This window comes from Pelmatolapia mariae, linkage group LG22 (assembly GCF_036321145.2).
Source record: "Pelmatolapia mariae isolate MD_Pm_ZW linkage group LG22, Pm_UMD_F_2, whole genome shotgun sequence".
Taxonomy (NCBI): Eukaryota; Metazoa; Chordata; class Actinopteri; order Cichliformes; family Cichlidae; genus Pelmatolapia; species Pelmatolapia mariae.
This window is the reverse complement of record NC_086245.2, coordinates 2,294,685-2,310,803: the sequence shown is the minus strand read 5'-3', so window position 1 is coordinate 2,310,803 and position 16,119 is coordinate 2,294,685. Positions and strand designations below refer to the sequence as shown.

At 44.0% G+C, this 16,119-nt stretch overlaps 1 gene segment (V, D, J or C); it reads right to left on the bottom strand.

The window, feature by feature from the left end:
* Nucleotides 1-14,140: 14,140 nt before the first annotated feature.
* On the bottom strand, nucleotides 14,141-15,779 carry LOC134619877 (Ig kappa-b4 chain C region-like). The segment is given in 2 exon segments: nucleotides 14,141-14,682; nucleotides 15,748-15,779. A coding segment is annotated over 1 exon segment (264 nt).
* Between the last annotated feature and the right edge of the window lie 340 nt (nucleotides 15,780-16,119).

Below are 16,119 nucleotides of genomic sequence, written 5' to 3'. Positions count from 1 at the left end.
GTTGGCCCAGCATTCTTAGTTTTCATGTATTTTTGTATTTTGTTCTTTATTTAGGCCATGGTTCCTGCCCTGTTACATTGTTCCTTATGTGTTTTCCCCCTTGTGGCTCTTACCCCCTGTGTGCCCCTTTGTGTATCTGAGCCCTCCTCTCTCCTTGTGTTTTATTCCATGTTTTCCCCAGCCCGTTATGTCTGTGCTCTCCCCGTGCTCTCTCTCCTCCTGTCTGAACCTCTGTGCACTTCCTGTTTTGCTTTGACAGTCCCTCATCAGCATCCGTCATGTTGTGTTCACTCCTGCCCTGTCTCGTTATGATTATCAGTGTCACCTGTGTTCCCCGTGTGCTCCCCCTCCCCTCGTTAACCCTCTGTGTATTTAGGTCTGCGTCTCCCTCAGTTCTGTGTCGCGTTCTCCCTCATTCATGGCCGTGTGTTTCTCTGTGCATTAGTGTATTATTTCCCAGTGTAGTTCCTTATCAGTTTGCTTCGCCGTTTTTCTGTCCAGCAATAAAGCTGTGTTTTGAGTTTATTCCTGCTTCCGTGAGCTTGCGTTTGGGTCCACTTCCTGCCTGCCACACAGCCGATCCATGACACCAGATCGTTTTCGGGCAACAGCAGTTCAGACCGACTTCACTCTGATCATCAGTGGAGTTCAAACTGAAGATGCAGGAGTTTATTACTGTCAGCAGCACAACAGCCGCCCGTTCACACAGTGATACAACGCCGTACAAAAACCTCAAACAGCTGAAGAACTGATCAACAGCTGTAGTCACACAATATACCATAAAATATACATTTGTAAATAAGGAAATATAACAATCTGAACAGATAGGTTAACAAAAACAACATTAAAATAATTTCATTTAAATTTTTAAATATTTGTTTCTTCATATATTTTCATTTTATTATATTAAACCAACTGAATTTCAAACATTTTTATCAAATACTTTAAAAAAAACTGCAATATTCTTACCTGCTCTGTGTTTTGACAAAAAGCAGGCTGCACCCGTGGGAGAGAGTGACTGTGCGTCACTCACTCAGCCCAAGTTTTCTGATCCCGGACTTCATGACTTATCCACCACTGTGAGTAACTCTGTTTTGCCCGCCATTGTGTTGCCTGAATCGGATAACTCCGCCACTCTGTGTTTGGACTCTAAAGACGTTATTCCGAGTGACACATCCGTGCCGAGTTATTCACCGGCTGTCCTAACCAGTGATCTTTGTGTTCCTGAGCCATCAGATTCTTGCAATGCTCGCAGTGTTTCCTCTGAGTTAGCCAGTATGAATGTTTCACATGTGGAGTTAGCTGAACCAAAGACTGTTATCCTACACCAGACTCACCTACATACTGCTACCAGCATTGTAGCCCCGCAGAACTGTTTTAATCAGCCTGGATGTTCTGAGGTTTCCCAGTCTGAGCTCAGCCACACACCACCACCACCACCATCAGCTCTAGATGTAACAGTGCATGCTGTGGAGCACAAACCATCCGAGACTGAGTGTTCTATAGCTGATGCTCCTTCAAATGACTGTTTCATGTTCCAGCCCGCTGTGTCTTTAGATATTTCTGATATTTCTCAGCCAACTTCTCAACCAGCCACTGCTCTCTCAGCTCCTCAAAGAGTTACTGTGAATGAGGCCTGTGTTGCTAAGCAAGCCAATTTACCGTGTACTCCTAGCGTTCTGCCTGAGCCAGGTGACACAGAGACTATTAGCCATTCCTCTGCTATGAACAGTTTAATCTTTAAACCAGCTCTTGTATCTGTGACTCCCAGTGTTGCTCTGTCAGTTTCTCAGGCTGTGGTTTTTTCTGTGCCACAACTTGAAAGTGCTAACTCGGACGCTACCTGTGAAACCTCACCTTCTCCTGTGCCTGCTAAGCAGGAGACTGTTTCTGTTTTTCCTCGTGGACTCCTTGCAACTGTGTATTCAATGCCCGCTAAGGTTAAGAGCCGCAAGGTGTCATCTGCTATACATAGACTGGCAAAAGAATTTAGTTTGAGCACTGCAGAGCTGGTTGCACAGGTTAACTTTTCTGTTCCCCGGTCATGTCAGTTTAACTCTGTGCGCTATGCTTTTCGGCCAAGTTTCATGGACTCTGTGTGTACTACGTCTCGAGCTACATCCTGTACAACTGTGTGTAGTATTGCTTCACACCCAGGTTATCCAGACACTACTTGTGTGAATTCCCCAGTACCTGTAACTGCTCCTGAACTCGCTCTTCCAAAGACTGCTACCTCTAACATGGACAACTTAAGTACAGCAGAGTTGCTTGAACCAGCCCACCATAAGTCGCAGATTGCTAGTACTGTGTTCGGCACCACTAACCTCGTTTACCCAGTGACTGTAACTGTTCCTGTGCTTTGCTCTCCACCTCCAGTTCCTGTACCCAGGGCAGCTCGGGCCCAGCTTCCCCTTGCACCCGTATCAGTTCCTCGGGTGAGGGTGGCTGAGGTCCAGCTGGTCCCTGCTCCTGTCCCCAGCCTGGCAGGGGCTCCGCTCATCCCGGCACCCGTACCTGCTCCTCGGGTGGGGTTGATGGACACCCAGCCATTGCCTGCACCTGTTCCGGCTCCCCGGGTGAGGTCAGCTGTGACCCTGCCGACTCCTGCACCCGTCTCAGTTCCTCGGGTGGGAGTAGCAGAGGTCCAGCTATTTCCTGCACCTACACCGGCACCCAGGGTAAAGGCAGCCAGAGCCCAGCTCGTCCCTGCACCCGTCTCTGCTTCTCGGGTGGGGATGACTGGTGTTCGGCCAGGCCCAGTACCCGTTCCTGTTCCCCGGAGGAGAGCAGCCAAGAGTCAGTTATCAGCTCAATCATTATCCGCTCTGTCATTAACTCTGTCACCAGCTCAGTTAGTAGCTCTGCAACCCGTTCAGTTACTGCCATCCTCTGCTAGAAGCTCTTGTGAGCCCACTCAGCCAGCTGAGGACTGCGTGGTGCTGACACTTCTTGGACAGACTGTTTGCCCCGCACAGCCCCAGCCGTTGCATCCTAAGCCGACTGCGTGCCCTGTGCAGCTACAGTTAGCGTCCACTGAGCCAGAGGTCTCCGCACCTGCTGGCTCTGCATCTCTTCTCGCTGGCGGTTCAGGAGAACCGCTCCAGCCATCCCTGGTCTCTGCTGGCGGTTCAGGAGAACCGCTCCAGCCGTCCCTCGTCTCCGCTGGCGGCTCTGATCATCCCGGCCAGCACCTCCTCGTCTCCGCTGGGGGTTCAGGAGAACCTTTCCAGCCGTCCCTCGTCTCCGCTGGCGGCTCTGATCAGCCCGGCCAGCACCTCCTCGTCTCCGCTGGCGGCTCTGATCAGCCCGGCCAGCACCTCCTCGTCTCCGCTGGAGGTTCAGGAGAACCTCTCCAGCCGTCCCTCGTCTCCGCTGGCGGCTCTGATCATCCCGGCCAGCACCTCCTCGTCTCCGCTGGGGGTTCAGGAGAACCTCTCCAGCCGTCCCTCGTCTCCGCTGGCGGCTCTGATCAGCCCGGCCAGCACCTCCTCGTCTCCGCTGGAGGTTCAGGAGAACCTCTCCAGCCGTCCCTCGTCTCCGCTGGCAGCTCTGATCAGCCCGGCCAGCACCTCCTCGTCTCCGCTGGGGGTTCAGGAGAACCTCTCCAGCTGCTCCTCGTCTCCGGTGGAGGGTTCAATTCACCGTCGCCTGGTCCAGCCTCTGCATCTGCTTCCTCATCCACGCCTGGTCCTGCAGCTGCTTCCTCATCCACGCCTGGTCCTGCAGCTGCTTCCTCATCCACGCCTGGTCCTGCAGCTGCTTCCTCATCCACGCCTGGTCCTGCAGCTGCTTCCTCATCCACGCCTGGTCCTGCAGCTGCTTCCTCATCCACGCCTGGTCCTGCAGCAGCTTCCTCATCCACGCCTGGTCCTGCAGCAGCTTCCTCATCCACGCCTGGTCCTGCAGCAGCTTCCTCATCCACGCCTGGTCCTGCAGCAGCTTCCTCATCCACGCCTGGTCCTGCAGCAGCTTCCTCATTCACGCCTGGTCCGGCTGGGGGGCCCGAGGGGCCCGTCCAGCAACCTTCCTCATTCACGCCTGGTCCGGCTGGGGGGCCCGAGGGGCCCGTCCAGCAACCTTCCTCATTCACGCCTGGTCCGGCTGGGGGGCCCGAGGGGCCCGTCCAGCAACCTTCCTCATTCACGCCTGGTCCGGCTGGGGGGCCCGAGGGGCCCGTCCAGCAACCTTCCTCATTCACGCCTGGTCCGGCTGGGGGGCCCGAGGGGCCCGTCCAGCAACCTTCCTCATTCACGCCTGGTCCAGCTCCGGCTTCTGCTTCAGCTCCGCCTACGCCGTCGCCCGTGGCTGCCACGCCACCGTCCGGTCCGGTTCCATCGTCGCCCGTGGCTGCCACGCCACCGTCTGGTCCCGCCTCGTCTGGTCCTGTGCCCACCAAGCTTCGACCAGTACGCCCGACGCTCTGCTGCTGCCGCCGCCGTCTTCCACGCGGTCGGCCTCCGGACCCGTTCTGCTGCCGCCGCCGTCTTCCACGCGGTCGGCCTCCGGACCCGTTCTGCTGCCGCCGCCGTCTTCCACGCGGTCGGCCTCCGGACCCGCCCTGCTGCCACTGCCGCTTTTCGCGTGGGCGGCCTCCGGAACAGCCGTACTGTGAACTTTGGTGCTGTTGCCCCCGAGTCGACACTCTGTTCTATGTGGACATTGCTTCCCTGTCTTGGACTATTTTTGTGTTCCTCTGAACCTGGTTTTGTATCATGCTCTTTGTGTTTCGTTTGGTTTTGTTCCCTCCGTCCTGGTCCCCCGCCGCCCGCCCTGGGTGGGTTGTTTTTGGTTTTTCTTGTTTTGGTTCTCGGGTTTCGGCTGTCAGGGGCCAGCCCTTGAGGGGGGGGTGGTGTCATGATCCTGGGCCATGTTGGCCCAGCATTCTTAGTTTTCATGTATTTTTGTATTTTGTTCTTTATTTAGGCCATGGTTCCTGCCCTGTTACATTGTTCCTTATGTGTTTTCCCCCTTGTGGCTCTTACCCCCTGTGTGCCCCTTTGTGTATCTGAGCCCTCCTCTCTCCTTGTGTTTTATTCCATGTTTTCCCCAGCCCGTTATGTCTGTGCTCTCCCCGTGCTCTCTCTCCTCCTGTCTGAACCTCTGTGCACTTCCTGTTTTGCTTTGACAGTCCCTCATCAGCATCCGTCATGTTGTGTTCACTCCTGCCCTGTCTCGTTATGATTATCAGTGTCACCTGTGTTCCCCGTGTGCTCCCCCTCCCCTCGTTAACCCTCTGTGTATTTAGGTCTGCGTCTCCCTCAGTTCTGTGTCGCGTTCTCCCTCATTCATGGCCGTGTGTTTCTCTGTGCATTAGTGTATTATTTCCCAGTGTAGTTCCTTATCAGTTTGCTTCGCCGTTTTTCTGTCCAGCAATAAAGCTGTGTTTTGAGTTTATTCCTGCTTCCGTGAGCTTGCGTTTGGGTCCACTTCCTGCCTGCCACACAGCCGATCCATGACACCAGATCGTTTTCGGGCAACAGCAGTTCAGACCGACTTCACTCTGATCATCAGTGGAGTTCAAACTGAAGATGCAGGAGTTTATTACTGTCAGCAGCACAACAGCCGCCCGTTCACACAGTGATACAACGCCGTACAAAAACCTCAAACAGCTGAAGAACTGATCAACAGCTGTAGTCACACAATATACCATAAAATATACATTTGTAAATAAGGAAATATAACAATCTGAACAGATAGGTTAACAAAAACAACATTAAAATAATTTCATTTAAATTTTTAAATATTTGTTTCTTCATATATTTTCATTTTATTATATTAAACCAACTGAATTTCAAACATTTTTATCAAATACTTTAAAAAAAACTGCAATATTCTTACCTGCTCTGTGTTTTGACAAAAAAAATATATAATTTTTTTTATTTAAGTAATGTTTTCATCAATTTATTTGATATTTAATAATTCAGTACAGAGTCAAATATAAAGCATTTTTTAAATGACATAAATTAATCCTCACTGGCCTTTGATTAAATATCTCTGGTTTACATTTTTGTGGCAAAACATATGACAAAAGTTATGAGTTAAAATGAAATATGCACGACCACGGTTGATTTGTTAAGCATTGTTTTTTTCTGCCTATTGCAGATTCATGTTAAATCCCTTTATAAGGGTGATGCCCTGTTCTTTGATACCAAGACTAAAATATCTTTATTGTTTTGACTTTTTAAATTCACATAGTCAGAGAGAAAAAATGACCTGTGATTTGTGACTGAATTTTTCCTTTAGAAGTAATTATTTAAACCACTGTAACTACTGTTGTTAGGTTTTTGTATTGTTGATTGTCATTTATGCTTAGAAATATCTACTTATATATTCTTAGAGTTTTATAATTAGGTGTAGATTGGTAGAGGTTTTGATCCTTAATAGTCTGCAAACTTTGTGTGCATTCAGAGTGCTCTGGCATGCACACACAACTTAAGGTCAGGAGAGGTTATATCTTCTCTTACTGATTTATGGTATAGGAGGACACCTACTCTGTATCTGGTTAAGCATAAGAGCCTTTTGTTTAGATGGACCGCTAGACTCCTGGCACCAGCTTTGGGGAGTCTTCACAGGTTCACATTCTTACACACACACACACACACACACACACACATACTTACAAAATCACAGGCAAGGTACTCTTTGTGTGTATGTATACGTCATATGTTAATGAACCTATGCATATTCATGTAACCACAATAAAAGAGCAGTGTTACGGGAGAGCGGACGAGAGCAACTGGGGTCAAGTGAAGGAACGGCGCCTGTCCGGTTCTCTCCCGTGCACGGAAACACAAAGAACGTTGCCTACTCGTGTCTTGCTTGCTGTGTAATTACATTGCCTTCAACGTTCCAGCGAATAGGTTCAAGCTACAACTGTACATAAAGTCAAAAGTTTTGCATATATGAAAGATATTTATTATTTCAAAGTCTTAAAACAGCCGTCTTTACGAAGGTAACAAAGACATTATGGATGAATCTGGAGTGCGACATTGTTAGAGACTGCAGACTGAAAGCAGGCGTGTAAAACAGTACTTTAGCTGGAAACTGGGAACACTGGTCTCTCCTTAGTGACTCTAGCAAGTGGGAGCACTGGGTGACCTCACAGAGGTCCTCACAGAGCCCACCTTTATCCACTGGGTTGCACTGAGCTTCAGTGAACTGCCTTTCTGCAGCACACTGGGACTCCAGAAGTTTCTGTCGTGTTTTTGGGTTTTTTTTTTTTTGTTTTTTTAATCTGCTCCACAGTCACTCGCTCACACATTGTTTCACTTCCCTTTGAGAAACCTCTCATGCATCAAATCATCAACTCTGTATTACTTGGAAAAGTCTTTTCAAAAGACTTCATTTACATTTATTCATGAACAGTTAAATGAACTTCAGTAAATATTTTCCCATCACAGCTTTTCTCAGTTGCTTTGGTGAAAGTCTTACATCAGGAACGTCATTCTCACCACTCTTAATGCAGTTCTCAAAATATGTAACACGGACTCATCTATGCAAAAGACACTTCATAAAACACTTTCACCAAAAAATCTAGGCCTAATGTCACAAGGGGCCAAAGGTCTGTATGAAACTGGAAACACAGAGTTATACTTGACGTGGGATTCATGACAAGAAAACCTAGTGTGGTGGCCTAGGGTGGCGTGGTGATCAAGAGCGAGAGGAAAAGGGGGTTAGTGGGTTCACAGACTTCTCCAGGTGTGGTTGAATTTTAAAGAGGAGTATGGCTTATGTTGCAGGTGGAGTTGGTGGTACTTTGAGGGGAGTAGGTGAAGGTCCAGGTGAGCTGAACAGAGTTAAGATGGGCTGACCTGAGCTCCAAGGGATCCTGTGTGAAGCAGTGGCAAGAGGGCAGACAGGTGTGATATTGAAATCCTTCCCAGGAGACGGAGCATGAAACTGCAGAGAGTATGGCCGAGTGTCCGAGTGGCGATCTTAGCTGAAGAGTGGAGCAGTGGCATGACCAGAGAGCTGTAGCACATGAAAAACGAGGTAAGTACATAGACTTGGGCAAGGAGCATGAAGCATGGTAGCCTGTTACCACCGTGGGTAAGTTGGCAAACTAGCAGTGAAGAGACGGCAACGCTGGTCTTAAATATCCTGAGCAGATTGCTCCAGATTGGCTCCATGTGAGGAGATGACAGCTCTGCCCAGGGGCAGACACAGGAGAACATGGACTTAGTGGAAATTTACCAGCAGCTCACCCGGACTGTGACAGCTAATGAAAAGTTTAAAAATGTTTTCAGAAATCAAAATCAAATCTGATGTTTTTTTGTTTGTTTTTTTAACCTTACAAAACTGGTGAAATGGAGAAAAGCAAAATAATACTCATTAAACTATATGTGTCAGGAAAAGAAAATGTATACAATCTGAGACCATAGCACCAACTACTGTATAGTCCAGTAAAGTCATACTGCATGTGTTTATTAGGTTATTAAGTACACCTGTTAAACTGCTTGTTAATCCAAATATCAGCCAATCACATGTCAGCAGCTCATAGCATTTACACATGTAGACATGTTGAACACAGCCTACTGAAGATTAACCCAAACATCATTAAGAAAGATGATTAAAAGTGTCGTGGTTGTTGATGCCAGACAGGCTGATCTGCTGGGATTTCTTCACACAGCCATTTGTAGGGTTGATGCGGAATGGTCTGAAAAAGAGAAAATATCCAGCGAGCTGTAGTTTTCTAGGTGAAAATACCTCATTGATGTCAAAGGCCAGAGGAGAATGGCCTGAAAGTTTTGAGTTTATAGGAAGGCAACAGTAACTCAGTAACAACAGTAACTCAATCAACCACTCGTTACAAACAAGATGCAGAAGAGCATTTGTGCAAGCACAACATGTGACCTTGAAGCAGATGGGCTACAGCAGTAGAAGACTGCACTGCAGGGCCTGTCTCCTAAGAACAGGAAACTGAGGTTATAATTCACATGGAGTGACCAAAATTATACAATATAAGAACAAAAAACAAAAACACAGCACTCCAATGGCCTCCACAGTCACCAGATCTCTGTTCAAGACAGCATTTTTGGGATGTGGTTGAAAGAGGTGTCCAGCTGGCAAATCTGCAACAACGATATGTTATACTTGTTGAATCTATGCTACAAAGCATTCAGGCAGCTCAGAAGGCAAAAGGGGGTCCAGCCCGGTACTAGCAAGGTGTACCTAATAAAGTGGTCTGTGAGTGCATATAGTACATGTTTTTGTGTAATTACAGTAGCAGTGCCATGGCATGGACGTGTGACACAAGACTGAGATTATGCATTTCTAAATGTTTCAACTTAAACGTCTTCTGAGAACATGTGTCCATATTTGATTATAATTGAAGAGCAATTTCACTGCTTTGAAGTAATTTGAGTGGAAACACTGATGCAGTGTTGGACAGTATTCAGCAAAGTGACAGATCTGGAGTTCTGTGTGACAAAACTGTTTCAGAGTTGTGAGATTCAAGTGGATCAACAAAGTAACAAATCCCTTTATTAGTGTAGAAACAACAGCAGTGTGTATGTGTGTATAAAAACAATGAGAAAGGCTCATTTGATTGGGGAAAAGCATCACTGATTTGAGAACTGCACCAAAGCGACTGAGATAAAACTGTAATACATGTTTGAGGTGGATGGTATTGGAGGAAATCATGTTGTATCTGTTATACTAGTTTCTCAGCATGTTTTCACCTAAGTCTGTTAACCACATATTGCAGTGTGGTTCCCTGTATGGTTCCTACTGCCAATAATATGCACCAAGTAAGAGAGAAGGATACCAGGATATCATCATCTACTGTATCAAAGTCAGCACTGAGGTCTGAAAGCATTAAAATGGGAAAATCCCCTGAGACAGTGATGGACATTTAATACATTTAAATGTGCAGTTTCAGTGCTGTGATATCCTTTAAACTGGGAATGAAATACAAACTCAATTCAACAAAAGTTGCTTCATCTGTTCATCAATCCTATTCCATCCATTCTTTTCTGCTTATCCAATTCAGGTCCATGAGGCAGGTACAGCCTGGACAGGTTGTCAGTCTCTTGCAGTGTAACCTCTTCAGTTAAAATAGAATTAAGTTTATGTCTAATTTCAATGAGGAACATTTGTATTCATTCATCTGCCTGCAATCCTGGGTGTTTGGACTGCTAATCGCTCATTGCTGTGGTCCAATTTAATTTTGGATCACAGCCATCTGAATGGTGTCCTCTAGCAACATTTTAAAATTGACATTGTCATCAGAAACCTTTATTATTAACAACATCGCAAACAAAACTAATGAAATGTTAAGCCTAATTTAAAAATGTGTTTCCGATAAGTCAAATAGCATGTCTCACTTAATAGTACTATAGATACAGTGACTATAACTACATTTATACAAATGATAATAATAATGCTAACACATTCTTTCCAAATACCAGCACAGTGGCACAAGTGGTTTAGAAAACAGTTTCTCCACAAAGTCGACTGTATTCCCATTGTGAAGCTTTCAGTTAGGTCACATGATCTTCACCAGTAAGTATAACTTACTCAAAAAAGTTACTTGAATCAATGTAACTGTATAAATGTAAGTGTGACCCACCACTGTACACCACCATGAAGTCACTGACTAAATGCTTTCCATTAAATATTTAATGCTACAAACATGAACGAAGGAATTCAGAAAAAATATGAATTTCTTACTTCTCTACATCTTAGCAAAGAGCAACTGTTAAATGAACTTATTTTAAATATAATCAAATAGTAGCTCTTCACAACCCATCAGGATCTACGTGGCGTACAGAATGTTGTAAAAACAAATGGAGAAGTCCAGACCTTTACTTTTTCACATTGTGCCTTTAAACTTGGTCAGATCATTTCCATAGAGAGGCACTTTGCATCAGCAGCACCATGCTCCAGTGCTCTGGGAGAGTTTATAGTCCTGAGAGTTGAACACTGGATGACTGACAGCTGTCCTTCATCACAACAGAAGCCACAGAAATCCTCCTCATCAAAAACATGACTTTGATCTGCGCCCTCATCTGGACTCTCCTCTGCTGCTGCTTCACAGGTAAAGTCCAGAGAATCAAACTCCTCTCCTCTATCAGCATCTGTCCCTCTGAAATGAAGCCCACAAAACCATGAAGCTGCTTTATGTTTTTGTCTCTGTATCCTCAGAGTCCAGAGGACAGATCACAGTGACTCAGCCTGGAGCAGTGAGCTCTGCTGCGGGAGACACAGTCACCATCAAGTGTAGGACCAGTCAGAATGTTTATTATAGCAACTATCACTATTTAGCCTGGTACCAACAGAAAGATGGAGGAGTTCCTAAACTGCTCATTTACTTTGCAAGCAATCGAGAATCAGGAATTCCAGCTCGTTTTACAGGCAGTGGATCAAACTCTGACTTTTACTCTGACCATCAGTGGAGTCCAGGCTGAAGATGCAGCAGTTTATTACTGTCAGAGTTATCACTACATCAACAGTCAGTATGTGTTCACACAGTGAAAAACAGTCGTACAAAAACCTCCCTCAGTCAGACTGAACAGAAACTGAAGTGACTGCTGCAGCTGGAAGATACTGCAGAGACTGATACAGTTCACTGAGGACACACACACACACACACACACACACACTGAGGTGAAACTAAAACATGTTTAAAATCAATGATTGGAGGAAATTTCTCTGCATCAGTTTCTCAGCATCCATCTCTATCCCATCATGATCCCACATTTTATCTCATTTCCAAAAATATCAACATGAACTGAGCTGTGACACCTAATGAGAAAATGTTCAGCCATCCTGTCTTCACCTGAACTTCACACACGTCTCAGCTACTCACACTTAAAAATGACAAACATGAAGACAAAGATCAGCATCAGAATCCTTCATAGTCAGCAACACAAAAACATAAGACGACACTCAAAATGTCGTTTTATAATATTTATATTTATGGAAAAGAAAATCTCAGTGTCAACCAGAATCATAAAGAAGCTAAAGTTTCCTCCTGTATGTTTAATAGTTATTGAACATATTGTTTACTGTCTAAACTTCTAAACCTTATACACGGACACACACAGATACAAACAATACAGATAACAAAAATACAAACAGTCAAATCTTTCAGTTTTCAGTCAGGACACAGTGTCACACAATTTCTTTGATTTCTTGTCCATATTGACTGTAAGGTTTTATATTTTGTCCTAAAAAAGAAAAGATTTCTTTATAGATCACAGTCCAGCTGAAAGTATCCACACATGATTAGCCTCATATTACACCCTTTAAACACTAATATTGAACCTTTAAACAGTCAGTGCAAAGAACCTCATGAATATTGATCAACATAAAGGTTATGATCCAGTTTATTTTCAGCTGCATTGTCCCCTTGCAATGACGGCTCATCGCTCGAGCTGCATTACAATGTAGATTCGACCAGTCGGCCCCAGTACAGGAAGTCTGGCTTGAGGAGACTTGCCCAGCTCTAAATGCTGGTCCTCTGAATGTCCACCCTGCTTCCACTGAAGGCGTGAACATACAGAGAGATGTTCTCTACCATCACAGGAAACTAGAGGCAGAACTACTTATTGCGTCTGCATGAGGTTTTTATATATGTTCTTCTTCTCTCTCCTCCTCTCCTTCATGTCCACATCATAGGACATTACATCACCCTATTTTAGGCCACGCCCTGCTGCTCTCTCTATGACCTTTCACATACATGATTTCAAGCAAAGTTCAGTCATTCATTACAAGCTTTTGAATAGAAAATGATGCAGGTTTATTTCAGGCAGTGTTTTTGGTATTCCTCACATTTATTAATGAGACTCTAGAATGTGTTGTTTTTATCATCAAGCATGAACTTGTTTTGTATCCTCAAGAGTCCAGAATTCTTTATTTTCATACACACACACACACACACACACACACACACACACACACACACACACACACACACAAACTCACTCTATTGTTAAACTCTCTTTAAACTCTTCATACAGAAATTCAATAACTTTTCTTCAAAAAAATTATCTGCAAAAGTTGAAAAATGCAATAAAATATACACCTATGGTTTATCACACATCACACATCCGGAAGACGACCATCACACAGCAAAGCTTCCCCAAAAGTAAATATCTGGACTCTCCCGATATTTAATCAGTGGCTGTCCAGGCCTTTCAGAGCCACTCACACACCAGCAGCACAATGATGATGTCACTGACTCTAATGCTGGCCACCCTGGGGCTCCTTGTTCAGGGTGAGACTCTCTGTGAAAACTTTGCTTCAGCATGCAGCCAGGTTCACCACAATGATGTTCTGCTATGATGGAGAAACTCTGAAACAAGCAACACTGACCTTCTTCCATCTGTTCTCCATGTTAAACAAATGATACTCGAATGTTTGGATGTTGATCATCTTTCTCCTGCAACTTTTTTTTTTGATTAGCATTTAAATCTCTCAATGAATTAGAGCATTCAGTAATGGTTTTATTCTTTTACATGTTTTTTTTTTTACATTCAGTAAAAAGAAGTATTAGCACACACATTCACAGTTACCTTCAAAACAACAGAGAATGTTAATTTATTTAATGTACAGAATTCACCTGCTTGCTGCATACATGCAACTACTGCACATTCACCTAATGTATATATATGTCTCCCCCCCACCCCCCCGCCTTTGCACAAGTCAAGGAGCGTGTCAGGCTACATTTCACTTATACCTGTATAACTATGCATGTGACGAATAAAGAACCTTGAACACTGAATTTATTTAGCTACAGCCATCAGCCGCCTGTAGGGTGTCGCTTTAGTGGAACTGTATCGGAAGCTTTCTTAAACTTTAACTTCATTTAAATGATTTCTCCTGAAACATACAGATGACACGCTGCTCTTTAATTTGAAATATTGAGATTTTTTTCTTGTACATTGTCAGAATGAAATGCAGGTGAAAAAAACAGCTTTGAGAATTGAAATTATGAAGAGCACACAGATAATCTATGGATGACACTGGCGTAACATCTTATAGAAAATATTAAATGTAGGTGAAAGGATATATTACAGTGTAATGTGTAATATATTAATATATCGCACTTGTGTGTGTTCTGGCTAAATAAGTTTTACAAATGTTTTCTTTCTTGAATGTGCATTTATTAAACTCACAGAGTGAAAGAACATGTTTTCTCGTTAAATTTTTATTCTTTTAAGAGTTTGAAATATCAGCTTTACAACAGACACAAAAGGATGAAACTAGAGGAGATTGTTGCTATGATTTTTGTCATTATGAGATGGAAACATGACTGTTTGATGGGTTTATTTTTTTGTAATCTGCCAAGAAGAAGACTCAAAGAGACAGAAGAAAAACAGCATGAAAGACTCAGTGATTGACATCAGGACTGGGAACACTGGTCTCTCCTCAGTATCTCTGAGACCAGAGTCTGGGAGCCCTGGGTGGCCTCACAGGTCACAGAGCCCACCTTCCCCCACTGGTCTGCAGTGAGCGTCAGGGTGCTGCTCCAGCTGTAGAGGCCGTCATTCTGCAGCACTCCAGGAGTCCTGCTCTCCTCCCCTCTGATGCTGCTGCTGCCACTGCTGTCGCTCGTCTTCCAGGACAGACTCCAGTCTGAGGGGAAGCCCTTGTTGGCCACACACATGAGCGTGGCCTTCCCATTCTCCAGCTCCTTGTTGGAGGGGGGCAGCACTGTCAGGGCGGGGCGGGTATCACCTAGGAAACACCAATCAGCTTAGAGGACAGGAACCACAATTTGAATTTCTCCGTTAAGAAGTTTCTGTCAGGTGTTTTTTCTGCTCCACCAGTCATTCACTCACACATTGTTTCACTTCCCTTTAAGAAACCTCTCATGCATATCAGCACAGAGAGAATCATCACACAGTTTGACCTGAAATATGTTCAAACTACACTGGAAATAAAAGAAGCAGATGTGGAAACATTTACAGCAGAAGTTTGGCTTTAAAATGATTTGAAGTCTAAATCATGGATGACTGAAGAAATGAGTGGACACAAGCACAGAGCAGCTACTCATTCATATAGATTTGGAATGTTATTGAACAGCTCACATGATTTCAAACTAAATCTGAAACATCTGACATGATAAAAACATCAGAAAGCAAACTTTAACTCATCCAAACAGCAGCTGATGTGGTGGAAATTTACAAACTAACCATAAGATGATGAAGTTTACTCTTGTCTACATATATTTTACTATGACAGAAATGTAGATTAAACAAGAGAAACTTGCAGAGCTAATCTGAATTAGTCCAGTAAACAAGACAAACATCAAACACTAAATTATTTTAATTAAAAAAATACTTTTCTCTCAACTAAGCAGCCTAACAAGTTGTTCTAAAATAACATGAGAAAATATTTCATATTAAACACAGTTTAATTAACTTACTTCCAACATCCAGTCTGGTTCCTCCACCAAAAGTCCACCACAGTGATACAAACTCATTGAGCCGTCGTACAAAAACCTCTGACTGTAGAGTGACACGGCTCTCTGACCCTGTCAGACTGAACTAAACCTACAAGCCCTCAAAATACAACTTTATCATCAGAACCACAAATAATAATTAATACTATGAAACAGCCCAGATTTTTATCTGAAACTGTACTGAGGTTTTGAATATACATTTCCAAAATTTGTTTCTTAAAACAAAATTTATGTCTAAAATAATTTACAGTTACACAAAAAGTTTCCTAGCCTTTCTTATAAAGTAAAATGGAAGAAAATTAAAATTAAAATTAAAAACGCATCTAAGTCTGACTTACTTCCAATATCCAGTCTGGTTCCTCCACCGAACGTGTACCACAGTGATACAAACTCATTGAGCCGCCGTACAAAAACCTCTGACTGTAGAGAGACACGGCTCTCTGACTCTGAAACAAACAAACTCAACAAAATAATTCACTGTTTGTATCATTTTTTTTAGCTGATGTGAAAACTGAAAATATTACAGTGCGTCACATTTAAATAATAAATAAAAATTTTTTAATGTAAAACTTGGGACTTTTTCTGATATCAAAATCTCAGAATAACACAGTGGATCCAGTTTACAGAATTTTAAATGTTGATAAAAATGCATCAGTATTAATTAAGAGTTTTTTTATTCGCTATATTTTTAGCATCTATTTTCATAAATA